General features: G+C 34.7%; 1 protein-coding gene across 1 annotated transcript in view; it reads left to right on the top strand.

Moving 5' to 3' along the window:
• The window catches only part of LOC150079157 (uncharacterized), a 153276-nt gene that overhangs the window by 25290 nt on the left and 101051 nt on the right, over positions 1-26935 (top strand). The window contains exons 4-10 of the mRNA XM_090382974.1: positions 8652-8909; positions 15494-15701; positions 15839-16066; positions 19157-19362; positions 21795-21978; positions 22675-22765; positions 22839-23084. Of these exons, the coding sequence (XP_090239100.1) occupies positions 8652-8909; positions 15494-15701; positions 15839-16066; positions 19157-19362; positions 21795-21978; positions 22675-22765; positions 22839-23084 (1421 nt within the window). The remainder of the gene's footprint in view (positions 1-8651; positions 8910-15493; positions 15702-15838; positions 16067-19156; positions 19363-21794; positions 21979-22674; positions 22766-22838; positions 23085-26935) is intronic.

Raw genomic sequence — 26935 nt, 5'->3', positions numbered from 1 at the left:
CCCTTAGCTATAATTATGAGAGCATCCTTGGACTCAGGGGAGGTTCCGACGGACTGGAGATGTGCAAATGTATCCCCCAATTCACAAAGGGGGATTGAAGGGTGACAAGAGTAATTACAGACCAGTTAGTTTAACTTCTGTTCCAGGTAAAATAAGCAAGTCGCTGGTTAAAGATGCATTGCAGGATCATCTAGACAAGACTGCAGCAATAATTCAGACACAGCATGGGTTTGTTAAGGGAAAGTCTTGTGTGACAAATTTGATAGGATATTATGATGTGGTTACAAAGGAACTGGATGCAAAAAACAATTTTGATATCATATATTTGGATTTCAGGAAAGCTTTTGACACTGTTGCGCATGGAAGACTATTGTACAAATTGGAGCAGAATGGTATTAAGGGTAAGTTGCTACAATGGATAAAAGGATGGTTAAGTGCAAGAAGACAGAGGGTGGTAATCAATGGGTGCTGCTCTTCTTGGACTAATGTTATTAGTGGAGTCCCACATGGTTCAGTGTTAGGTCCACTGTTGTTTTGTATATTTATCAATGATATTGATGAAGGTATATCAGGCTTAATGTCGAAGTTTGCAGATGATACAAAGGTTGGCAGGGTTGTTAATGGCAGTCTGCTACTGCAACAGGATCTAGATAATTTGGGCAGATGGACTAAGAAGTGGCAACTGAGGTTTAACCTTGACAAATGCAAAGTACTGCATATGGGTAGAAATAACCCCAGAGAAACGTACCAACTGTGTGGTACTACACTTAAGGTGGTAGAAAATGAAATAGACCTGCAAGTAATTGTGCAGTCAGATATGAAGTTCTCTGAGCAATGCAGACAACCTGCCGGGGCAGGTCATGGGGTTTTGTCAATGATATATAGGAATTTTGCTAGCAGGGAAAAGGAGGTGATTATCCCTCTGTATAAGGCAATGGTCAGGCCATGCCTCGAGTACTGCGTACAGGTCTGGAGACCTCATTTTAGGAAGGATGTAGATTTACTTGAGCATGTACAGAGAAGGGCAACAAGATTGGTGAGGGGAATGAAGGGATCCTCTTACCAAGAGAGGCTTAAGTTCTGCAAATTGCAGTGGCTGGAGACTAGGCACCTGCACAGTGATCTGATTGAGGTATATAAGGCCTTGAATGGATTGAGCACACTGAATTCTGATGGGATCCTTCCACTTGTTCAGATTACGAACCTAAGGGGGTATAAATTCAAATTAAGAAAAGACAGATGTAGAATAGATGTGCAGAAATTTGCCTTTAGCCAGCGGGTGGTTAATTGCTGGAAGAAACTTCCATATGTCGTTGTGGAAGTTGATAGCTTGAATAAATTTAAGGAGGAACTGGACAGGCATTTGGAGGAAATGGTGTTTTTTTTTTTTTTGGCTGATGCTGCATAAGCTCATACATTTGCTTTCTTGCATCACATGCCACTGCTACTACTACCTTGTTTTTATAAAGTTTAAACTTCAATTGTCACTTATCTGTACAATTTTTCTAGTCTTGTTGCAATAGTATTCCTTAATTTCCAGTATTAACCACACTGCCAACCTTTATCATTTACTGACTTAATTTTTCTTTGCTTAAGAACACTATTTTGCTTATCCCATAAGCTTCACTTAGCAGGACTTGCTCATAAGGCAAATTAATAAGGTAGAGCCAGTCTGTTAATTTACATTACCTTAGATTTTATCTGTGAAATATCTATTGCATATGTAATATCTTGCTTGATGGGTTGACTTGAAGCTTCATGACACTCACCCTTGCACCATAAACAGAAATCAAATCTTGTTGATGGGCCTATTAGACAAAATGCTGCAACTACTAGAAAATAGCTAATTTCCTGAAATTGCTATTTTCAGTAAATTAGCACATACTATGTCACCATACTATAATCATAGTATGGTGTATTAAATTTAATTTGACAATTGAAGCACACAGAACAAAACTGCTGGAACAATCATTTGTTTTGAAACAAATGAATTTATGCATAGTTAAATTTTTACATGTCAGTTGTTACTACTGACTACCATCCAGTAATGGAAGGTACTCATGGCAGTCTGCCATAGCAAAATTTCTAATCTGAATGTCAGACTGAAGCATTTTGAATACACTTCATTCAGGCAACCTGACTTTTTTTGAAATTTATAACCATTACTTAGTTTTTAAATGTCTGAATTTTTAGTAAAGACTTAAACTTCTTGAAGTTTAAGACTTCACTAAATTCAGACATTTGAATTAAATATTTCAGGCAATTTCTTGCTTTTAGTTCCTTAATTTGTATTAGCTTTCATACTATGCAGAATAGTAGTTATCTAAATGCAGACTACAGGTGTAATCAGAACTTTTCTAAAATCTCTGGTAAGAACCATGGTAGAGGACCTTAGGCACTAATAAAATTGTATTACACATTGGTTAAGTAATAGTTAGTTATTACTCTAACTATACTGAAATATTAACTATACATTTTATCACCACTTGTTACCTATCTTACTGTGCATGGGTTGAAGATGAAAGAAGATACTTGCTGACATTGGACTTAATTTCTGTAGATTATTTTCAGGAAATAACTTCCAATTTTTCCAGAAAATTGGAAGTTGAAGGAAGAAATGAGAGAAAAAGTTTATTCTGTGAGCTTTAAGTTGGATGGTGAAAGGATGCCAACTGGTTTGGAAGAGCAGAAAATATGGAAGCCAATCCAGAAGAAAGCACCCATGGAAGTATCTATAGACAAGGCATGCAGCAGAAACCATCTGAGACAGTGGAGAGAGATTTTGTCAGATGGGTCATTAATTAACCTAGTGTCCCTCTTTTGAATAGAAGCTTGAGAGGTTTGGGGCACAGCTGCAGTTGTGGGAACAATATTCCATGGTGGGCAGATTTGCATTTTGTAGAGTGAACACTTGTTTGGAAGGCAAGTAATGCCAACAGAAAACCATTTTTTAGATGCAGAGGAAAGCAATACTTGTAATGTGCCTATGGCAAGAGTTGGGAAGTTTTCTAATCCATAGAGATGTGATCTTGTCTAGAAATCATCAGTCATTGAAGATAAGCATAGGAGCAGAATCCTTTTTGCAAGTTAAAACAAGACAGTTTTGGGGTTGAAATCAACTAAGCTTCTCCAAATTGGAGATATTCCATTTAAGGAATTCATAGTGGATATTTGAGAAATTGAAGCTGTTTGTGCAAGGCAGACCCTGCTCCAACAGGAAGGTGGAATAAAATTTGCTATTGTCAGCAAAACTAGGGATAGGATTTCCAGTTAATGAAAGGTTTTTCTAAAAAAATTAGTTCTTATAGTACTATAATAAGTCATTAGTATACAAGACATGAAAGGTCATTAGTATAAAAGAGTAGTAGAAAACTGAACCTTGGGAACACCTGCATTAGTGAAGTTAGCCATCTGCCTTCACTCTGAGTGGACAGGAAACTGGATACAGAATTACAAAAGTTAGTAAACCATAAGATCAAAGCTTATTTAGAAGAAATTATGCCAAACACAATGAATCACTTAATTTCAAGAGATTGAGTTTGCCAAACTTTGTCTGTCTATAGACAAACTTAGTGGAAATGTAAGCCAGTAGAACACTGGAATCCAGTAGTGATCACTGATCAGATAGGTTTCTAGATAGTTTAAAAGAAATTAGTTAATCGATTTTCTCTTTTCTTTAGAAAGAATAGAAATGCAATGAGACTTGACGAATGCAAGGATTTGTCACCATTTTTAGTAATTGGCTATATTTATTCTATGTTTATTTATTGTATTTATTATATTCTTTGTTATTCTATATGTCCTATTTTCTAAGTAGGACTTATAGAATAAGAATGCTGAAAAACAGCAATATAGAACAGGAGTAAGCTCAGCAGTGCAGGTTTTGAGAACAAGTGGAGAAATACCATCAGGACCTGGCACTTGGCATCAAGACTTAAATTCTTGCTGAAAACCACAAGGGACATTGAATAGAATGCACTGGGAATGGTTGGATGTGGTTTACAGGATCATTAATACAATAGGATGCTAGCAGGTCCACCACTGCAACCTTGGATTATGTGGCAACAGAGCCATTGGGTTTTGACATAGGTGGGAATAGAAATATAGGTAAAAGTTGCAGCCAATAGCTTTGCCAAGAGACCACAATGCCATTGGACAAAAAATAAGTTTTTTCTACTTAGCATGTTTGAAATTTAGTTTGAATCAACTAATAGCTGCTTTTCAGTTGCAAGCTTTGGTGTAGGCAGGAAATTAACTTGGAGATTTGGATACAAGCCCATTGCATTATGCAACACTCATCTTGAACAGCCTTTGCACATTTTTTGGAAAACCAGGTTTTAGATAAAGGTTGAGATTTTTAAGATAGTGTAAACTTTCATCCCTAGAATTTCCGACTCAATCGGAGCAAATTGACTTCAGAAGATTTGAAGCAGTAATCCAACAAAGGAAAAATTGTAGATCACCCAATCTTGTAATGCTAATTAAGAGGTTGGCATTACAAGATCATAGGCATTAGAGGCTTAATTAGAGAAGAGACCATTCACAAGTTGTGATCTGAGGTACCTAGAGGACCACTCACTTTGTGTACTTGAGGGTTTTTTGAGAAAGATCAATCTGTGGTCTATCAATAAATGGATAATCTGGGGTCACTAATTGCAGAAGTCTCAGCATCCTGACCAGCTGGGTCTATGTGACTGAAAACAGAAGCCAGTCTAATTGTGAATAATAAAATAAAGGAAAATTACCCCTTTCTATTCAGAAAGTTGTTTCAAGTAGAGGAATTCAGAATTGCAAGTAATTAGTGGAATTGGGAGAACAATAGAGGCAACAGATGAATTTAACAGAATATAGTACAGATTTTAAACCAAATACGATTTCAAAGTCTGACAGAATATTGGAGCAGGCAGTCATAGGTTACCACCTTCAAACTGCAAGGATTCATACAGTGAATAATTAGCTCAACTGAGTTGCAGTTATTGAATCAACCAATATTTTAGATTTTGTCAAATTGAATCAACCAATATTTTAGATTTTGTCAAAGTTAGATATCATTGAAGTTGGAACTGAGACCACATTTGTAAAACAAATGTTTGGGAGATTTAAATCTTTTTGCATATAAGCTTATATTAGTTTGACTCTTACTGACTTCATCAGTAGTAAGAGAAGATGGAGGACAGGCGGTATGATCCAAAAATTTCAATTTGCCAAAAAACATGGCAGAAATATACCCAGCTCCTTGACATGACCTCAACAATTTACCCCACAACCAACTTGGACTTGCTCCAGTGTGTCTGACATAGTATAGGCAGCAAGATTATACACTAGCTGATCAGGAGGCCTCCTAGATTACCACTAGTTTCAGTCTGGACTATCTAACAGCTGTGCTACAGTGTTTTTGAGCTGTATTTAATGCAAGGAAGATTGGATATTACCCTGCTGCCCAGAACCTCAAGACATTCTACATGATGGAAAAAGGGGTTGCTGGAGCCATGTTCTTCAGACTAAACATGCTTTTCATCACTTCAAGCTTTTAATAAGCAAAGTGGTGGTAACACATTGGTTGATAATAGTATTGCCTGGTGACAGTTTTACTCTATTACTGGGTAATAGAGTAAAAACAGTTCATTCTCCATCAGTTCAAGTCTCCAATTAAACTTGTACAGAACCCACCTATCAATGACTAGGTAGTATGCATTCATGTACCATCAGCCATTTTTAATTTTCTGCAGGATGAAGGTCTTTCTAGTAGCTGTCAATCTTCTGTTTTGTGCAATGGACATCCATTTACTACCCACAAACTTGAATTTTTTTTTTTTTCTGTCATTGTCTTCCAGGTTTTCTTCTAGCTCCTCTTGGGTTATTTTTTAGTCCATCTGTCATGTCTTTAAGCTATGTGCCCTGCCCAAGACCATTTTAGCTTTGATAAGAATGTCCTTTGCATGAGTTTGCTGTATAATCCATGTTTATTTTATCTAAGTCTTGATTCCTAATATAATTCATTTCATTCTTCAGTGTAGTTCTCAGCTTCTCTTCACTTCTTTTGGTAAGTGCCCAAGTTTGACTTCCATAAGTCATGGAGTATACATTGGTTCATTATTTTAAGTTTCATACAAATTGGGATAGGTGCCTCCGTAGCCAGGTGGGAAGGAGCAGTAGTGTGTAGCACACTTCTTGATTAGACCGGGGTTCGAGCCCATCACCAAATATGGAGGATGCAGAAAGGTCAGGGAATGACCACCGCATATCCCAGAGCAATATGGCCTTAGTCGCTAATGCTCCTAAAAACCAAATAATGACAATAACAAACAGCTACTCCAATGATTATATCCCTTTCTGTGGCATACTTGTTCATTACTCTTGTTTTTTGCCATATTCATTTTTAGTCAAATCCTTACTAACTCTGTATAACTGATAAAGATTTTCCTCATTCTTTATGATCACAATGTCATTGGTAAATGGTTTAGGTACTCTCCATTCACTGACTCCTTTCTGCAACCAGACAAAGCTTCAAGGGCAGCAGTAAGCAACTTCAGAGATTTCCTTGTCAAGCTCCTTTTTAAATTTGCTAGTCTTTGTGTATACAGCATTGACCAAAAAACCTTTTCCATTTTACCCATCTGGTCTCTTAAATCATAATATATGGAGTATGTCTTGCCTTTCCAGTGCCCATAACATTGCCTCATGCTGTATGGAGTTGAATGCCTTTTCATAATCCACAAATGCTAGGCATATGGTGTTTTATATTCATTTGCTCTCTCCATTAGCTGTGATATTACATGGTGATCCATAGTTGAGAATCCTGTCCTAAAGACAGCATGCTCTTTTGGTTGATTCTCATCAAATATTCTTTTTCATCTGTTAGTAATGAACCTTATGAACAACTTGTAGATGTGGGATAACAAGCTAATTGGCCTAATTTCTGATTTTGTCTTTATGCAGCAAAACTGATTGCATTATTCCACTCCTTAGGTGTCACACCCTTTTCTAATACATTTTTGTTAAGTCTTGCCAGTTGTCTCTTCCCAGTTTTAACTCTACAATAACTTCAATCTCCCCTGGGCTTTGATTCTTCATTTTCAACACATGTTCCTCCTTATCAGGAGGGATGTCATATGTTACTAATTTGTGATCCATCTTGCCACTGCTGGCATCATTCTCTCACTTGTATAATTCTGTATAGTAGTCACTGCTATTTGAATGATGCTTTCTCTGCTATTTATAAGTACACCATTGCTATTCTTCAGTTTCGATGTCTTTTGTATTTTTTAAATCTTTAATTTTAATGTTATGGTTAGTTTAAACAACTTATAGGTTTTAATCTGTTTCTTTCACGGGTTCTGGCATCACCTGTGTATCTAAGTGGGGAAAAAACAAATTTAAGCAGCCATCCTTTGTTTTTCCTTAATGCCTGTTCTACTCTAATGTTAAATCTTATGTCCTCTGAGTCTCTAATAGCTTTGCATAACTCAGTATACTCAATTTTATTGTCAGTGTTATCTTGCTCTTCATTTGTAGTCTTTGGCTCATGACAAGTGTTTCTCCACTAAATTTTTCTTTGGATTTCTTTTTACCTGTAGGTTTCTTGGGCTTTACAACTTTCAGAAAGTTGTATTTATCATTGATATCTTGGTCCTGAACAGTCTGCAGAAACTCAACTTGTTAAGTTCCAGTATGTACTGCTTTTTCTCTTCTGTTATCTCAAAGACCTTTGTATTATTTACTTAAGTCAGCTTTTTTCTTACATCTATATCAAGTGTGAATCTTGCCATTCTATGATCACTTCCAACATTTACCTTGTTCAGGATGGTAACATTCATGATATCTTCTGTTAGTGAGGATGAAGTCTATTTCATTAGTTAATCCATTTGGGCTCTTCACATCCACTTTCTGTTAACCCTTTTCTTGAAAGTGTTCATTACTAACATTCCTTGAGATTCCCCAAGTCATTTCTTTCACAAATTCCTATAGTTCCCCTTTCTGTTCTGTTTTCTATTTCCAACCTTAGCATTGAAGTCTCCTATAATGATAGTGTAGTGGGTTTTCTGCATCTAGAAGACTCAATTTCAGTGTACATTTCTTCATGGATCTGTTGGTGCATTAATTAAGGCATGATGCAATAAAGCAAGCTTATACAGCATCAGCCAAAAAACCTTCCCATTTCACCCATCTGGTCACTTCAAATATTTATCTAGTACAGGCTTAAATTTATTTAAGCTATCAACTTCCACAACAGATGGAAGTCTGTTCCTTTAGTCTGGAATCTTTTTCTTGTATCTCTTAGAAATCCTGAGTAGTAGTCTTGACACCCTTGGTGATGTGCTCTTGAATTCAAGTTTGTCTTTATGGACCAGAAAGCCAACTCCACCTTTGCTCCTTTTAATGTTTCCATTGGTGTACAGTTGCATTCATGTAACTCCCTTCTAAAAATTAATATACAATTAGTCTCCTAACTGCAGTCTTCAGTGTGGTGCACTATTTTCTAATTACATGCTTTTTGGAGAAATTGAATTCTTGTTTGTTCAAGAACAGAAGCAAACTATAAATTTTAGTTTCATAAAATCTAACTGCCTTAGGCAAGGAAACTTTCTTTTTAATTTTAGTGTTATGGTTAGTTTAAACAACTTATAGGTCTTAATCTGTTTCTTTCACAGGTTCTGGCATCACCTGTGTATCTAAGTGGGGGAAAAACAATAATCAAAAATATTGGCAACCTTCATGTTGGAAACATAGTTGTAGAAGGATTATTGAATGGTCATGATCTCACTTGCTGGAAAAGCTCTGGACAATGCAAAGAGCATATTGCTGAATTCAATAACTTAAGAGGAAGGAATCTTGACATCAGAGGAAACATTAATGATGTTTACTTGCAACATCTGCTTAAATTTGCAGTTAAAAAATCAGTCATTCAGGTAAGTAGCTATTTTAATGAAAAAACTAATCTGATAAATGTATTAAATTCAATTTGAGGTAAACTTAAATCAAAATACTTGAGGGATTTCTAACTTGAAGTTAGCATTAGTTGATGCAAGAAAACAAGCTTATACAGCATTGACCAAAAAACCTTTTCCATTTTTCCCATCTGGTCAATCAATGCTTGTCTAGTTCAGCCTTAAATTTATTAAGATGTCAATTTCTACAAATGGAAGTCTGTTCCAGCAATCAATAAGTAGAAGCATCAGTACTTCAGTTAAAGCTGACTTCTGGATTCATGAATTTAATTAACTTCCTGAAGTTGTTTGTGGCAACTTGTAGTATCAAGTTGATTAACTGGCTTTGCTACACTTTAAAATAGCATACTTAGATAGTATGTTAAACATGTTACCATATTGCACTATCCAAGTTTAGGATAACTTTGTCCTTGACCTATCCATCTTGCTATTGTAATGTTTGCTTGTTTTTAACAAAACATGCTATTATAATTGGATTTCTTGAATTTCTGCTCCTGAACTACCATAATTACAAATTATGGCAGTTCAGGAACATTAACTGGTTTTAATCAGAAAATAGAATAAAACCAGTTAAACTACATCCATCCCAGAAATAAGTTTTCTCTATTATTTGAAATATAATAGTCCAAACAATATAATAGTCCAAATAGTGCAACAAGGAAACTGGAGTAGGATGGATGCTATCATAGCTTGAACTTGTAGTCATACAGCATTGCTTGAGTGCATCTTGATGCATGTTGACTCCTTTGGCATAATTTCTTGTGCCTCCTGAGTTTCAGTTCCTCACAGAAACATCTGTAGCCTAGAATACTACCTGGCATTTGGTAGTGGCACCTCATTCCAGAAGATGGATTGATGCCATGACTTGCCCAGCAGAATTTTGCACTCCTCCCTTAAGGAGGAGAGAGGGGATGCCCCCACAGTTGACTGTTTTGTTTTAGGGCCAAAGTAGTATGCCAAAGTGATGTACTACCCCAAAACTTAGCTTAAATGCTGCACAATCATGATAACCTTGCTTTTTCCTTCTTCTGATCTGCATTCAGTGTTTTGGGGCTTAATCTTTTATTCCTAGGATATTCACCATAATGAGCTTGCTCATAGGAGATGTATGCACTTGAGTTATTTTGCTGTCTTGCATGAATCAGGCCATATGAGACAGTGTAAATGTAACAGGCCCCCCACTTTGGGGGTGCATCTTGAACATTTGTTCATGCTTACATTCTTCACCCACTTGACCATGGTGTATGAAGGACAAGATTCCCCTAATGTTTGTCTTTAACTTTTGGCAACCATTCTTTTTAAATGCACCATGCACTGAATAACCTATAGTCAGTGCATGGTGCTTGATTTTTCTTTGCATTTTCAATCTTCATTCACCTTCCATACTTATTTATTTTCTAAAGAAATATAGCCACAGACCTGAAATGTTCTATGAACACAAGCCATATGTTGGTAGTATCTTTCACAAACCTTTCCTATCTATATTGGGCTTAACTTTTCAACCTCCTACAGCTAGGTATACAACTGCTTATTTTTTTTTTCAACATTGTATCCATATCAGTAGATTTATCCATATCAAACTAGTATCATTAATCTAAAAGTTCATTAGTTTTGTGGGTTTAAAAGTACATTTGATATGACCACCATAGATTCATAACTATGAAAACTAATGCATTGATATAACCTGGTAATACAAAAAATAAGTGGCAATTTATGTTCAGAACTTTTAATTTGATCAGTGCCAAACAGTGCTTATTCATTTAAATAATTAGGCACATTAATCCACAATGTTGCTACAAATCTTAGTATTTCATCTTTTAATCTACATCTTTACTTTATACAGCTATAGAACTTAATCTCTTACTGGCAGGATACAATACTGCTGAACTCTTCAGCATGATTTCAGAAATGGTTCATTTTAAAATAATTCTTTTGCAAAGATGTATTATGTAATATTCACTTGCTCATTGGTTGAATGATTTGATGTGCACTTTTAGGTATGAAATTATAAAATCCCTTTTTTCTGGCTTAAACAATCAATGTTTAGCCTTAATTATTTCTAGTTGGTAACTTCAGTCACCAGTACCCCTCCTGCTGGGTTTGTCTAAACAACTAACCTACAGACTTCAACCAGGGTATTTCAATAAAGTACCCTAGTTAAAATAGTTTCACAAGGAAAATAGTGTCATTTTGACAATAGCATTTTCCTTGGTCTGAACAATGGCATAATATGATTTCTAATTCATGGAGGAAGAGCCATTTTAATGACCCTTAGATACTAGGAGTAAGTTATTTTGTTGTCAAATCCTTAATTCTAAATCCAAAATTGCATTCTCTAAATAAGATGTATTTTGTATGACATCTGGCAAAATTATTTATTCAATTTTTAGCTTAGGTTATTGGTTTATGGCTTAATTTTTTTGTTATTTATGAAAAAAATAGATATTACTAATTTCACTTCTAGCTTTTCATCTAGAACATTGTCCCTTGAAGCTTACATAAACAACTGCAATTATATTGTGTAATTTGTACCTCAACCTACCTGTGGGTTGTACAATGATTAATTGCAAACTTAATTAATTCATTTAAAAAATTAATCAAATTGTTGGGCCCATTGTTTTCTGTATTTTGTCAATGATATTGACAAAGGCATATCAGGCTTAATGTCCAAGTTTGTAGACTATACAAAGGTGGGTAGGATTGCTAAGGACAGTACACTACTGCAACAGAATCTAGAAAAGTTAAGCAGATGGGCTGAGAGGTGGCAACAGAAGTCTAACTTTGGCAAATACAAAATTGTATGTGTAGCATAACCCCAGAGTAACATACCAACTGTGCAGTCCTACTTAGGGTAGGAGAATGAAAGACTTGGGAGTAATTGTGCAGTCAGATATAAAATTTTCTGAGCAGTGCAGACATGTTGCAAGAGTAGCTCATAGGGTCTTGTCAATGATATATAGGAATTTTGTTAGCAGGGATAAGGTGATTGTCCTTTTATAAGGCAAATGGTCGGGCCACACCTTGAGTATTTACTAATGTCTGGGCCTCCTTTTAGGAAAGATATAGAGCTGCTAGAATGAGTACAGAGAAGGGCAATGAGATTAGTGAAACAAAAGTTACTGTTACCAAGGAAGGATTAAGTTCTGCAACATCTGGAGACTAGACACCTGCAAGGTGATCTGATTGAGGTGTTATAAGACAAATAGTTTGAACAAGCTCAATGCTGATGGGATTCTTCCTCTAGCTCAGATTCTGTTCCTGAGGGGCATAAATTCAAATTGAGGAAAGACTATTGTAGAATAGATGTGGAATTTGTGTTAAGGCACTGGGTGGTTGATTGCTGGAACCAACTTCCATTGTGGAAGTTGGCAGCTTAATTTCAAGGCTGAATTAGACACTTTTGGAGTAAATGGATGGTTGAAACAGGAAAGGGTTTTTGGCTGATGCTGTATAAGCTTACTTTCTTGCTAATTACTAATTCCAAAACTTCATGTGGAATCAGATTCCAGTCAGCTAATCTTTTTTGTAGGAATTGTTGGTCAACTCTAACCAAACCAAGGCTCTAAATTGAGCATTTTCTTGGTTTTCAATCTAGAAAATGTGAAATTAATTTCCAAAATTAAAGATATAGCAACTGTCATACAAGTGTTCTACAGTTGGATATTCTTAAATAGAGCCATTTGTATATTACAAAATAGCTTATTTCTTTCATATATTAAGAGATCAACTTTGCCTCTTCAGTGCCTTGGCTTTTTTATAAAATAAAAATATTGGTATAGACTGAAATGCAATCTAATGATTTTTCATGTACATATCAATGTGTACAACTTAAGATTATGTAGGAATCTGGCAGTCCTAAGCTGTTTTCTTGAAAACTTAATTTCAGTGCTAAAAGTTCAGACTATATATTACTGTATAATTTATAGTTTTTATAAATTTCTGGTCATAACACTTTAAGATTAAATGAATAGACTTAAGTTTCTGAAACTTTCAAATGTGAATACTGCAAACAGAATTGTATATTGTTCAAACTTTTTAGGCATAGGAAATGCAGAGATTTAGTTACTGGGAACCTTTCAGTTTTTAAAGGCTTATTGTAAATGTCAAGTTGTCACTTGACATTTACTATAAAACTTGAATGTCACAACACTAAACACTTTGACTTCAATTTTATGAGCATTAAGTGTAACCTGTTAACTGGTCTTAATTTTCTAGTAACTTCTCTTCTCTCTTTATCAATAGGATTAATATGATCAGATAATTAGACCTCCCTAGCTGATTCATGGGGATGGTTTTTGTTTAGCAATGTTCTGACATCTTGGTTAGTGTTATTGCATATTACTGTATGGTCATGATCTTATTTATTCATATAACCAATTTAGTTTTTTCAACACCTTAAGTATAAAAGTATTTATACTGAAGTTCTTTTTAGCATATCTAATCTGAGATCTAATGTTTATTTGCTATAAATTTGTACAAAAACTTAGTAATATTTATCTGCTATAATAAATTAGTTTGATCTATTAACTAAACCCAGTTTTTCTGAAATAGGTCTTTGGCTTAATACAAAAGCCAGCAAGTAGGAAAGTTAAATCTCCTAAGGTGCCAGTCCATTAACTGCTATATATACATAACTATGCATTTCTCAATGCAATGTGCTATTCTTAATTACTTAGTACTGAATTAAATTCAGTATTATCTTCCTTGAAGATCTACTTCAGGTGTTTTATATTGCACTCATAAGTGTACAATTTTTTTTTTTTCTTGGTTATTTCTTGATCAGAAAGTTCTTGAAATTTCATTAGTTGAAGACTTAATTTTTTGAACAATCTTTTCATGAAAACATTTTCATAATCTTTTAAACTATGCTTAAGAATTCTATAAACTGCCTCCCAAGATAGTTTAAAAATCCTGATAATTGTAAATTCTAATTTTTAATAACTTTTTTAATAAAGTTATTTGCTTGATAATGAACTGTCCAGCTTGCTGTTAACTTATTTACTACCTTCTGCTTTACACTTGTCTAAAAGCTGTTTGTAAAAATATAACTCTGCATATACTAACCAGTGATCACTTCAGCCATTTATCACAAAATTCTGCAATTTTCAAATTATTAGTTAATACCAGCCATATGCATGTTTCAAACTTAATTATGAAATCCAACACTCTTATACAACAGATGAAAGGCCAGAATTGGCATAAAAGCTTTATTTGACCTCAAGTTTACTGGAATAATCTTACAGCTTGGCATCTATATATAAAAGAATTTTGCTTTTTGAACAAGCTCAATGCTGATGGGATTCTTCCTCTAGCTCAGATTCTGTTCCTGAGAGTCATAAATTCAAATTGAGGAAAGACTATTGTAGAATAGATTTTGAATGTCTTAAGGCACTGGGTGGTTGATTGCTGGAACCAACTTCCATTGTGGAAGTTGGCAGCTTAAATTCAAGGCTGAATTAGACAGACTTGAGGCTTTCAACAAGGTGGGGTTAACTGCTATTGCATCATACAAAGTGATTGACAAGTCTGTCTGACTCTTACAAACTCAATTTTTAGTAGTCTTTAAATTTTTCTATATATAAAAGAATAGTGCTTTTAATTTTTAGAATTCCACATGTCTCAAGGCAAAGATTCAACTTTTTTCAAGTTTCTTAAGCTATTAGCAATATCTAATAACGGCAGTAATAGAAGAGAAAGATTTCAGAAAGGCTGAAAAAAATCTAGGGTATGAAGCAGCACTTAAATCCTGATATCAAAGAAAAAGCAATTATTGAAAAATATACAAGTTAAAGGATTAACAATTCAGAAAGGAAAGATACAAAAAAATTACTTATATCACAAGGCTAAGTAGTGAAAACAAGGAAGAAATGTGTTTGTGAATACATCACAGGTGGATTGAAAGCATATTCCAGAGATTCATGTATTCAAACATAGGGAATATAATTTCATTTTTCAACAAACAGTTTCATGTGAATTGGCTTTTAGTACAACAAACAAAAGTAAAGTTCCAACCCTATCTAAGGTTGGTGTTGATTTAACATGTTTTTCACATGGACAACTGAGGGCAGTTAACTTTGTATTAACAGACAGCTGAAGAATAGAGAATTCCCCCCACTAAAATTTATAAAAATGTGTAATTTAGCTTTGTGACAAAGCAGAAGGGAATAAAGCAACCTTCTGACTTATCTAAAGTAGTTCTTGTAATCTAACTGGAGTGCCTGTAAAATCTGATGTTATTTGCACTTCTGACATTAGTGATTTTTAGGTCATAATAGAGAATCTTAAAAATCTTTCTGGTCACTTGCCTAATAGCTACTTACTAATTTCTGTAACTTAGTAATAGTTAGATTTCAAACTAAATCAGTCTTGAAATAAATTCAGCAGTTTATACATGGAATGAGCTCAAACAACCTTGTACTGTATATAACTTCCTGAATTTTTTTTAATTTGCACTGAACTGGAATTCCCCCTACCATATTAATTCTTTAATCAATTTATTAGTAAAATCTAAAGTAATTTAAAATTTTATATTTAAATTTTTTTAGAAGATTACTGCTTACAAAAGTTTCATGGCTCCAGATGGGCTACAATTTGGAGACCTTTCTGTCCAAAAGAATACAATAGTTCAAGAACTTGTGAATGGAATTGATATTAGAATTTTAAATAAGAAAACTGTAAACAAATATCACAAACAAGAAATAAAAGGAATTAAAATATTCAGACATCTTGGTGCTAAGGACATGCACATAAAAGGTATTTATTCTTTTCATTTTTAAATCAATATGAAATATTGATATAAGCTTTAAAATGTTCAACTAAAACTAAATATTTAGGCATTCCTAATTAAATATCCAAACTTCTATTGAACAGCTGAAACCTTTCATTTACAGGATACTTAAATGAGATATCCCTATTGGATTCTGTGATCTTATCCACAGTACCTGAAACTATTGAGTCCCAGACTTACTTCACAGTCCCACTGACAGCAAAAGGACATGTGACAGTAAAAGGAAGAACAGATGGCATTAATATAGCTGATCTTGTGGAAAAGAGAATTTCTCTCAGCTCCAATGAACTGATCTCTGCAACAATAATCTTAAAGGATATTAATGTAAAAGGTACCATTTTCAGTATTCATTAACATTCCTTCTCATATGTATTACCTAAAGTGTAATCTATATAGCTTAGTCAAAGCATTGTCTACTTTTTTATAGTTGCTATTTTTTATACTTGGTCACCTCATAGTCAAACTTCATATTAATGTTTAAACAGTTATGATTACTCTAACTATCAAGATCATTCTCCAATGAACAGAATTAACATTTTTCCTTTCATTCATACATTCCATTCATAGTAACTGTTGTTGCTATAGTAGCAACAACCTTGACTTATCAGCAGTACTACAGTGGCAGACAAAACTGCATCACTTATGAATTTTGAAAATGTTTTGCACTTCATTGAGAGTTGCAGAAATGTTCAAAATGCATTTGTTAGATGGATATGGATCTCTGAATGAAATCCAACAAATATCTTCCCCAAGGGTAAAATGCATAATGGAAATATGAGAAATCATGTTTGGTTGTACATGCATTTACATGTACAAACAAATGACAAGTTAAGTAATAGTTATGTACTGAAAATCAGTAAAATAAGTCCAATATCTTGTTGTTCCTCCAAGAGCTGCAATTACACCCTTGCAACAATCTGGCATAGTTAACTTCTGGATATAGTTGGCCTAATTTTGTGGTACCACACCCTTACAATGCTCTCCTGCAGCTGAACCTTACTTGTTTGCTTTTGAGTAAAATTTTAGACTACATTATGTACCCGCAATTTTCAATAGGGTTCAAATCTGGATTGTTGGTTGGGCAGTTCAACAATGCCAGCATTTCTCAGGTATGACTGTACCTTAAGGGAGAAAAACAAGGGAAAACATTGTAAGTATGTTTTAAGCTGTGTGAGAGATTATCATTAAATCTAAATAGCATAAAACTTACCAATTTTGCTGTGTGGCAAGGTGCTGAGTCCTGTTAAAACAGTTTCCAATGTCTGTGTGGTGATCTGCAATAATGGGTTTCAGGCACTCCAAGATAGTGTAGGTTTCTGTATTCAGTGTTCCATTAATAAACTTAATTTGCCTCACCCCTTTGCTTGTTATGCATCCCCAGACCATCTGACCAGTGGGGAACTTTAGTCTATGTAGTCAGGGTGGTATGCCTCAGATTTGTTGTCTGATATATCACTTCCCATCCAAGCCATGCAGGCTGAATTTCAATTTGTCAGAAAAGATAGTGTCCCATTGCTCTTTTGTCCATGAAACATGTTTTAGCCCAAGCAAGTCACTTCTTGCTCATAGCATGTGTAGAAAGTCCTTCCTGGGACAGAGCAGCAGTTACTCTATTGTGTCAACTGAACATATGGAGCCATGAGTACATCTGCAAAGCAGGGTACTGAGTGTATACCTTTGAAGACCATATTTATAGAAACAGCTGATGCAATTACTGTATTGCAATAGAGGTTATCTGACGATGTTTGCTTTGCAACAAACAATTACTGTAATCTTGTTTCACTGCACTTTATTTTTTAAAGTGATGCAATTTTTGTCTCCCATTTTCTTTTCATTCCTTTTAAATCCATTTTCAAATGTGCAGGGGTAGTTCTGTAGATTTTACAGAAGTCTTACTCATGTTTATCTTTGTAGTACTTGGAACAACATCTTTATCCAGATGGTAATATGAGTAATTAGTTTATCTTAGATTTTTTCTGCTATAATTCTGTTCCAAACAATATAACTAAACAAGATTAGCATAGAAATATCCATGCTGACTTGTACAAGAATTGAATGTAAACATTATTTGAAGTGACCTTAATTTCAAAATGAAGGCTTATTGGTAATGCAATATACTTCAGATTATGTAGTAGTGGTGGACCTGATCAGAATATTCCATCAGGGCTGCTTCATTGGCATTACAGAATTCACACTAATTTTATGAACAAACTTCTGTTTTGGCTGGAATTCCATATAGCTTTCTGTAGAACTATTTTTAGATTTAACATTGTACTTTATCCACAAGTTAATTAGAAAACTATATTCTAGAAATATATAATTATTGCTTATATTCTTAATGCTTGGTATATTATAAATGCTTCTATATTAGTTAAGGTCATTAAGCTCTGTACAGTTAATTTCAGTCAAAGAAAGTTACTGTCAAGAAGTTTCTTAAATCATCCACAATTTAGCTTTATAAATAACAAGTTAAACATTGTTAGTTCAGTATTGCTGTCTTTTGAAAAATAAGTGTCTTAGCTCTAATATTTTCCTTCTTGGTTGCTTGTGAAAACAAAAGCACCAAATTTGATGTTCTACAAAGTATGCAAGAACAACTTGAAACATGAGACAGCTATTTGGAAATGATATGAGAAGAGCATTCAAGAAAAACTGACTTGTATTGTGACAAAAGGTGATTTCTTTAAATATGTAGCAGTATTTTTTCCTAAAGGAAATGAGGGTTTTTGTTGAGGGTTTTTACATGGCTTATTTTAATTTGCCACAACTTCCCGAGGCAAAAGTAAAATGGAATTGTTACTTTTCCCAACTTTGGATATCTCAATCAGGTATTCTCATAGATGACTATATTCTGGATAATCTACAGTACTAAACTTCCTTGGCAAGAGTACCCTTTTATGCTCCTAATTGTTGCTCTCCACTAGATCTGTTCCCACAGATCTAAATCCTTCCTAAAATGACTTCTAACCCAATATAGCCAATATTTTGACTTGGGCTAACCATTCCCCTTATATAAAGGGAATTACTTTTGTTAATGTATGTTATGGACAGAATCAAATGTCCTGACATTAGTCTATACTTCCTTAATGAGGAAGAAAAATTGGTTCTTGGTTTCAAGTTAAGACAGTAAATGGATGTTACCTAGTTACAGCCCATCTTCAGATAGTTTTAGAATGGAGAATTATGCTTATACAAGGAAGTTCAGGGAACTAACTCAGAACTGAGTTCTGTTTAATGTAGAACTTGATCTCTAAAGTTAGTATGTTTAATTCTGGCTCATCTGCTTTATGAAATATGAACTGCCCTTTATATTCTATGAAACCATTTACTGAACTTTCATTAACAATAAATTGTTTAATAGTGGCTTACATTAATGTTTATATTAAATAGCCATGAGCTTTACAACTATTTTCTTCTTTAGGTGACTTGTCAATACAAAGAGCTTTAAACAATATCACCATATCCAATATAGTGATAACAGACTGCCTCCTTACAGGACATAAGATCTTCCTTGGCAATTTTCTTGTGCATGCTGATGCAAATATTAGCTTCATTAATGATGTCAACATAGCTAAATTGTCAAAAAATTTAGTCAGCATAAATCAACAGATGTTTTCTGGACTAACAGTAAGTGTTCTGACTTTTTAGAGTGGGTTTATACATCAAAATTAACTTCCTTCACTCTTATTATTTGATTTACTGATTTGTTCAGATGTTTTCTAAACTTCATTTTTATCAATGAAGTTTGATATGATGAGATCTTAATTTAAGTTAAGCTCACTTCATAAATTATATCTGAAATTGAATTCTATACAGTATAGCCTCTAAGGGTTGGGACAACTTTTAACATTGACTATACTGGTGTTTTTGTGAACAAACTTCCTCAGTTTTACCATTTTCAGAGGGAAGGCGCCTCCGTAGCCAGGTGGGAAGGAGCAGTAGTGCATAGCACATGCTTCTTGATTAGACCGGGGTTCAAGCCCGTCACCACCAAATACGGAGGATGCGGAAAGGTCAGGGAATGACCACCGCATATCCCGGAGCAATATGGCCTTAGTTGCTAATGCTCCTAAAAACCAAATAACAACAACCATTTTCAGTGAATGAAGTGACAAATGTTTTTTCAAGTATATACCATAGAAAGCCAAATTACTAATTTTAATACTATATATTTTAAAATTTATGTTAGATAGCAGCATATCGCACATCTAAAAATGTCATTAATTTCTTATCTCATGCAAAAACAGAAAATAAGCAACTTTAGCTGTTGCTATAGTTGAATGGTCAACTGAGGCATGCCTGCAAATCAGTGTATATATAAACTATCCTGGAGCACTATTTTCCATAGAAAATGTAACATGGCTGGGTTACATTCTGGGTTAGACTAAAGGCCCTTCCCACAGAGGATGTACAATAATACTTTAGGTTATAAACAAGCAAATTATACATGATACAGTAATTAAAGAGACCACTTATCAGTAACTATGTACAACCCACTTGTCAATTCATTCAAACTTTGTATCATGCCTTGGCAGTTTGACTGTGCCATGTTCAGTTTCCATTTCCTTGCACTTTTTTATTGCAGCTGTAATTGAGGAAATGTGGCTAACTTATGCACTTTTTAAAACTGCATTCATAAAAACTAATTTAATTTCCTGTAGATGAGGATACAATAGTTGCCAACTGCTTGAAGTAGTTTGCAGTCTATTGAGATTTGTGCCATTCTGCTGGAGACATGCTTGCTGTCTGAACCAGCAGTATAACTACAAGTATGTTGAGGTTGCATTATGTATCTATGAGTAGTCTGCTTTATGTTTAGTCAAACCAAACACCAAGTTGAACTAAACTTAGTTCAAACTATAAATAATGCAATCCAGTTTAAACTGGCTTGCATTAACTATATATACTCCAATGTCCAAGTGCACTTCTGACTTGGCACCTATAATTTTACCACTACTAAACCATTCCAAACACTGACCTATAAGTTAATATGCAACTTGCAAAACTAATTTTCTCATATCCTTTCCATTTCTGCTCTAGAAAAACCATCCTTCATATGTATTTTCCCAAAAATTGCAATCAAAAGTGACTAGTCTAATGTCAAATGTATCTGCCTTCAATTTTAATACCTTTCATGTTGGAAGTTTTCCTACTGATAGTATTTAATTTTTTTTATTCCATAGAATATTAACATCAACACTTTCTGATCTAATCTTCTTTTCCTGTATGCGAAAAATGTTTTTTTACATACCATTAGGAAAAATACATTTAAGTGTTAGCTTTTTGTCAAGTTGAGATGGCAGTTGCTGTATTATAAGTACATTTTTTATTGCCAGATGAGTCTGAAACCAAGATACCTTAGTTTAAAATTATAGGTATCTTGGTTTCAGACTCATCTGGCAATAAAAATATACTTATAGGTGGTTGAGGTAAACAGCAGCAGCCATTATCAATCCACTGTATGATGGAAGCCTTCTCAATTTGAAGAAAATGAACCTGCACTAGACCAGTGTGGCAGACCACACTGGTCTTGTGCAGGTTGGCAGATTGTAATTTTCATACATGCCATTAGTTTGCCATCCCTGGTATTATAGCCTTCAAATTAAGGTAAAGTCTGAATTCCCAAGTCACATTTGAGTCTTTATCAACCTAAACCCATTGAATCCTTAACAGAACTTCACAAATTATTCTTAGTTGTACTTCTGAGCAACATAAATATCTAACTGTATTGAAGTTAGTCATATTTGTAAGATTGTGTATATACATCTGATTTAAGACTTCTGTATTCCATGTTTAGCTTAAATGAGTCATAACATTCCTATGCCTAAAACGTTTGACTTTACCAAAGCATAAAAGCTCTCCTACATTTTAATTTAATGCAGGCTATTTTATAGCCTAAGTGACTACTGCAAAACCATTAATGGTAATTATGGTTTGCCTGCCTATACACACAAGCTTCACTGTCCTAATATTAATTCTCTAAACTGGTCAGTTTTATGAAATTAACTTGAATTAACTCAACTGTTTCAATGAACTCACTAGAAAGCCTCCACTTCCAGATCTTCCAGGCAGATGTGATTGTCCACTCAATTGTGACTCCTAAAATAGATGGAATTGATGCTGGGCTTATGGCAACTCAATTCTACAACATCCAAATGCATACTACCAAAGAATTATCCAGTACAGATAATACATTACAGATTCATGATTTGATGTTACTTCAGCAGTTTGAAGCTCATAAGTGTAAGTATACTGAAATTCTTCTATCTTTTGGTAGACTTTGTTGAAAACCATTTCAAAACTTGTCTTAACCTCTTAAGAAAGCTCAGTTTTGAGAACAGTCAGAGCCAGGTGACTAGAAAAATATTGGTGGCATGTTCTTTTAAATTTAAACTCAAGACTGAACATGTTCTCAAGCCTTGTGATTTAAATTTGAGTTTAATAAAAAGGCCTTGGTGTGGAAAGTATTTGGAAAGTCCCTTCCACCCCATATTGCAACTGTAGGAAATTTTACACTTGTTTCTCACTGGCTATAAATTAGTCTAGCAAAATTACTAATTAAAGTGGTTACTATCTGCTTGTGCATGGGTGTGTAAACATTCTGAGCAAAGAACATGAGTTTCAGAATACTTCTGTTATTCACTTGAAGTTAACTTAAGCCATGGCCTTTTCAAAAGTTTTTTTGGTAACTTTTTTATAGGAAACTTAATTGCTACTGAATAGTTAATCTTACTTGAATATATACCATATGACAATTTATGGAACCTGCTGGTTTTATTTCAAATTTAGTATTTGAACTAATTTTTTTCAAAATATCTAGGACTTCATTTCAGTACTCCAGAAGAAACCTATCCTACTTAAATTTTTTACTGGTTACAAAACTTTTTAACCACTACATCTAGTAAAACAGTAACTTTGCCTTTCTAAACTCTTTTCCAGATCAAGCAGTGTTACTTGCTCATCTTGACTTGTGCCAAGAACTGGGCTTTGCAACAAGACTTTATTCCATACCAGTCCATACAACTCACAGGTAAAGAGAATTTTGTCTTTTAAATTCTTGTTAAAAAAACTAAACTTTATTAATTTCACAATCTTTCTTTCAGTGTTAAATACAAAAACAACCCAGCAGACCAGTTGTTGATATGGACCCAAGACACTAGTAGCTGTGACCAGTTTGAATGTTGCAAAATGTATTCCTATGTTTATAATCTGAATGAATCAGGATGGTTGACTGGGCATAGTGGGCCCTATAAAGGAAAATACATACCTTTGATCTTCACTGGCATAGAAGAGATGATTGGAGATCTAGATGGGTTTATTCTTTCTACTACTGCAGAATACAGTGAAAGGTAACTTAAATTTCACCTTAAGTTTGTAGAGAAATCCAAATTTAGGATAGTGTGCTTGCTGTATCTTAAATTTAAGGTTTTTCTAATAATTTGAATATAAATTTGGTACTTTGCTTGTTGGCAGATACTTCTATTAGTAATTTCACAAGGATTGAATTTTAATCCAGTGTGAAATTAATGTAAATAAAATTACTAATTACACATTGATTGGGCAGGGTGGAGTTGATCTTGGAACCACAACAGATCATACAACTGGTGTTGGTCAAATAAGTTTTTTTTTTTCTTGTAAAAAATTGCATCCAACTCGGCACTTGGGGAGGAATAGCAAAGTGGGATCTAAACTCTTTCAGAAGAGTTAATGAATTTAGAACAGGAAGTGAGACTGCTGTATGTTCTGACCCCATAACATTTGATACATGACAGCTCAGAGTATATTCTCTGAACCATACATTCTTACCCCCAAACATTGTTTCCAATGCCAAAAATTTGGCCATTTCCAAAACAGTGGACATTGGTACTACTTGTGGTTCATGAGCACACTTATGCAGACTAAAATAGAGTAAATGTTCATGCCTCCATAACCAAGTGGTCAAGAGCAGGAGTACTATTATGCTTCTGCTCTTTGAATAGACTAGGGTTTTTAAGCCCTTGACTAATAAATAGTTATTCTGCCAATCTGCACTAGATCAATATGGCAGATTATGGTCCATTTTTCCTTCAATATGACTTTGAGGTATCTACCCTCCAGATTATCTTGAAAAATTAAGATATTCAATGGGTTGGAGCAAACATTTTAAATGCCAAAAAAATCAGTAAGAGCTGAAAATAGCACCTGACTGAAGTCATTAAGTCAGAACTAATAACTACTGTGCGGGGAACAATGACTTATACTTAGACATATTCCCCCAGATAGATCAGTGTTAAACTAGACTTTCACTTTTGCCAAGTTTTTGCCCTTGCAAAGTAAAATTAAGATGTTAACACACCAATCACATACTAATACTTAACCAGAGTATTCAGAAAGCACTGCTCATGATAATATACAAATTGATGCAGTAGGCATAGAAAGGAAAGAAAACACCAAGAAGTTCCAGTTCTCTACATCATTGCAGAGGAAGAAGTAAAAGACCATACTTCCTGACAAAAATAAATCTGATCAGAATCAGCCCTCAGACAAATTCAGGGCCACACTAAACAAATTTTCAATTTCTTTCAATGAAAATGAAGATATTGCAGCAGCCTTTGACATTTAGGATCTAGTATAACCCAGTTGCCTTTAGTCTTTAAGAAACTAACTTAACAGCATTTTTACTACATTAAAAACAATCTACAGACAAGATGATTGACAAAATTCAGCTCATAAAGGCATTGCAATTCTAATTGGCTCCACTGTTCCTTTCCAACCACTAATGCTACAGATCTAAAAGCTGTGGCTGCTAGAAATTTCCTGTTACTCTTGCCATTGTCTCCTTAAATCTTCCCATTAACCACATGTCTTAGTGACCTTGAGTGTCATCTCAGCTCCCTTCTGCATTAAAGAATCCCATAATGCAAAACTTAACGTAAAATAAATGGGAAAGAATTTTAGAAAGATTTTTGCTAAACTAAATCTGAATAATGTATTACCCACTACCTCTCAACAGGCTCTCATATAGAGGAAAATTTAACATTGCTGTGTGTATACGCACAGTGGAATGTGAATTTGCAAAATTTGATAGAAAAATCTAGGCAGCTAATGATAGGCAAAGCAGTTATCAATCTGTGCTGCTGTATCATTTTAAATCAAATGACAGGCCACTGAAATAATAGCAAAAATGCTTGTCATCAAATTGTTTAGCATTAGTAGAGGCATATGATACAAGAAAGCAAGCTTATGCAGCATCAGCCAAAAAAAACCACTCCCATTTTCACCTGTTCGTTCGAAATGCCTGTCCAGCTGAGCCTTAAATTTATTTAGGCTATCAACTTCCACAACAAGGGATGGAAGTCTGTTCCACCAACCAACTACCTGTTGGCTAAAGGAAAATTTCCATACATCTGTCTTTCCTCAATTTGAATTTATGCCCTCAGGTGATTATTCTGAGCAATAGGAAGAATACCATTGGCATTGAGCATGCTCAAACCATTCAATGCTTTACACACCTCTATCAAATCACCTTGCTGGTGCATAGTCTCCAGACACTAATTTGCAAAACTTAAGCCTTTCTTTGTAAGAGCAACCCTTTGTTCCATTCACTAATCTTGTTGCCCTTCTCTGTACTTGTTCCAGCAGCTCTACATCCTTCTTGAAATGCAGCCTCCAGACCTGTACACAGTATTCAAGGTGTGGTCTGACCTATTGCCTTGTTCAATGGGATAATCACTTTGTCCCTTCTAGCAAAATTCCTGTATATCATTGACCAAACTCCATGACCTGCTCTGGCAGCCTGTCTGCACTGCTCAGCAAACTTCATATCTGACTGCAAAATGATCCCTAGGTCTTTTTCACTCTACACTTCCCTGTGTGTAGTACCACAGTTGGTACATTTCTCTTGGATTACTGCTACCCATACACAGTACTTTGTATTTGTCAATGTTAAACTTCAGTTGTCACTTCTCAGCCCATTTGCCCAACTTATCTAGATCCAGTTGCAGTAGCATACTGTCATTAACAACCCTGCCAACCTTTATCATCTGCAAACTTCAACATTAAGCCTGATATACCCTCATCATTGAATACAGTGGAGCCAGCACCAAACCCTGAGTAACTCTACTAATAACATTAGTCCACAGATAGCGGTGTACATTGATTACCACTGTCTTCCCACTCAGCCATCACTATCTGTTGTAGCAACCTGCCCTTAATACCATTCCAGTTTGTACAGCAGTCTTCCATGTGCAACAGTATCAAATTTTCCTGGAATCCAAGTATGATATCAATTATTTTTTGCATTTAGTTCCTTTGTGACCACATAGTATCCAATCAGATTGGTCAGACAAGACCTCCCTTTAACAAACCCATGATGTCTTGTCTAATGATCCTGCAATGCTTCTTTAACCAGTGACTCCATTATTTTCCCCAGAACACAAGTTAAAACAAATATCTGTAGTTGTCACCTTTTGAACCCAGTTTGAATTGGGGATACATTTGTACACCTCCAGTCAACCCCTGAATTTAAGGAAGCTCTCATAATTATGACTTGAGGTTTATTTGCTTCCTTTTCTGTCTCCTTTAATATAACTGGATAGATCCCATCCACCCCAGCTGCTTTCCTTATATTTAACTTCAATTTTTCTCCACTTTGCTCTTATTACAAAATCACTTAGCTCTCTATTAGTTTAAGCTTCTGGCATTCCTCTCCTTGGATCTAACCTCTTCATGTAGATGCAAAATACTTGCTTTTCAACTACATGAGCATGATTATTAATCAAACCATATTAAGTGAACAAATCTGATTCATCCATTCTCTTCTAGAGTTTACATAAGTAAAGAACCCTTTGCGGTTTTTCTTTGCATCATTTGCCAAAGATTTCTGTCTGCCTTCTCTTGCCTAACCTCCTTTGTGACTTGATTAGAGACTAGCTTATATGTGCCATAGGTTTCTATATTGCCTGATAATTTATATGCATCCCATACATTTTTCTTCTCTGCCACAAGCCTCATTAGTTCATCTGACATCCATTTAGGCCTAAACCTTGAACAGTATTTTTTTTTTATGGGAACCCCAAACACGAGAGGTATTATAACCTGTAGTACTTAGTACCGTGCTTGGGTTGGAGGTTGAGAAGACGAAAGAAGATATTTGTTGATATTGGACTTGAACTTCTGTAGATTGTAATTTTCAGGAAATACATATGAAGGAAGGTTGTTC

This window comes from Mastigoproctus giganteus, chromosome 10 (genome assembly GCF_048544385.1).
Source record: "Mastigoproctus giganteus isolate SK-2022 chromosome 10, ASM4854438v1, whole genome shotgun sequence".
Lineage (NCBI taxonomy): Eukaryota > Metazoa > Arthropoda > Arachnida > Uropygi > Thelyphonidae > Mastigoproctus > Mastigoproctus giganteus.
The sequence above is the reverse complement of the archived record's forward strand: the minus strand, read 5'-3'. Positions and strand labels throughout refer to the sequence as shown.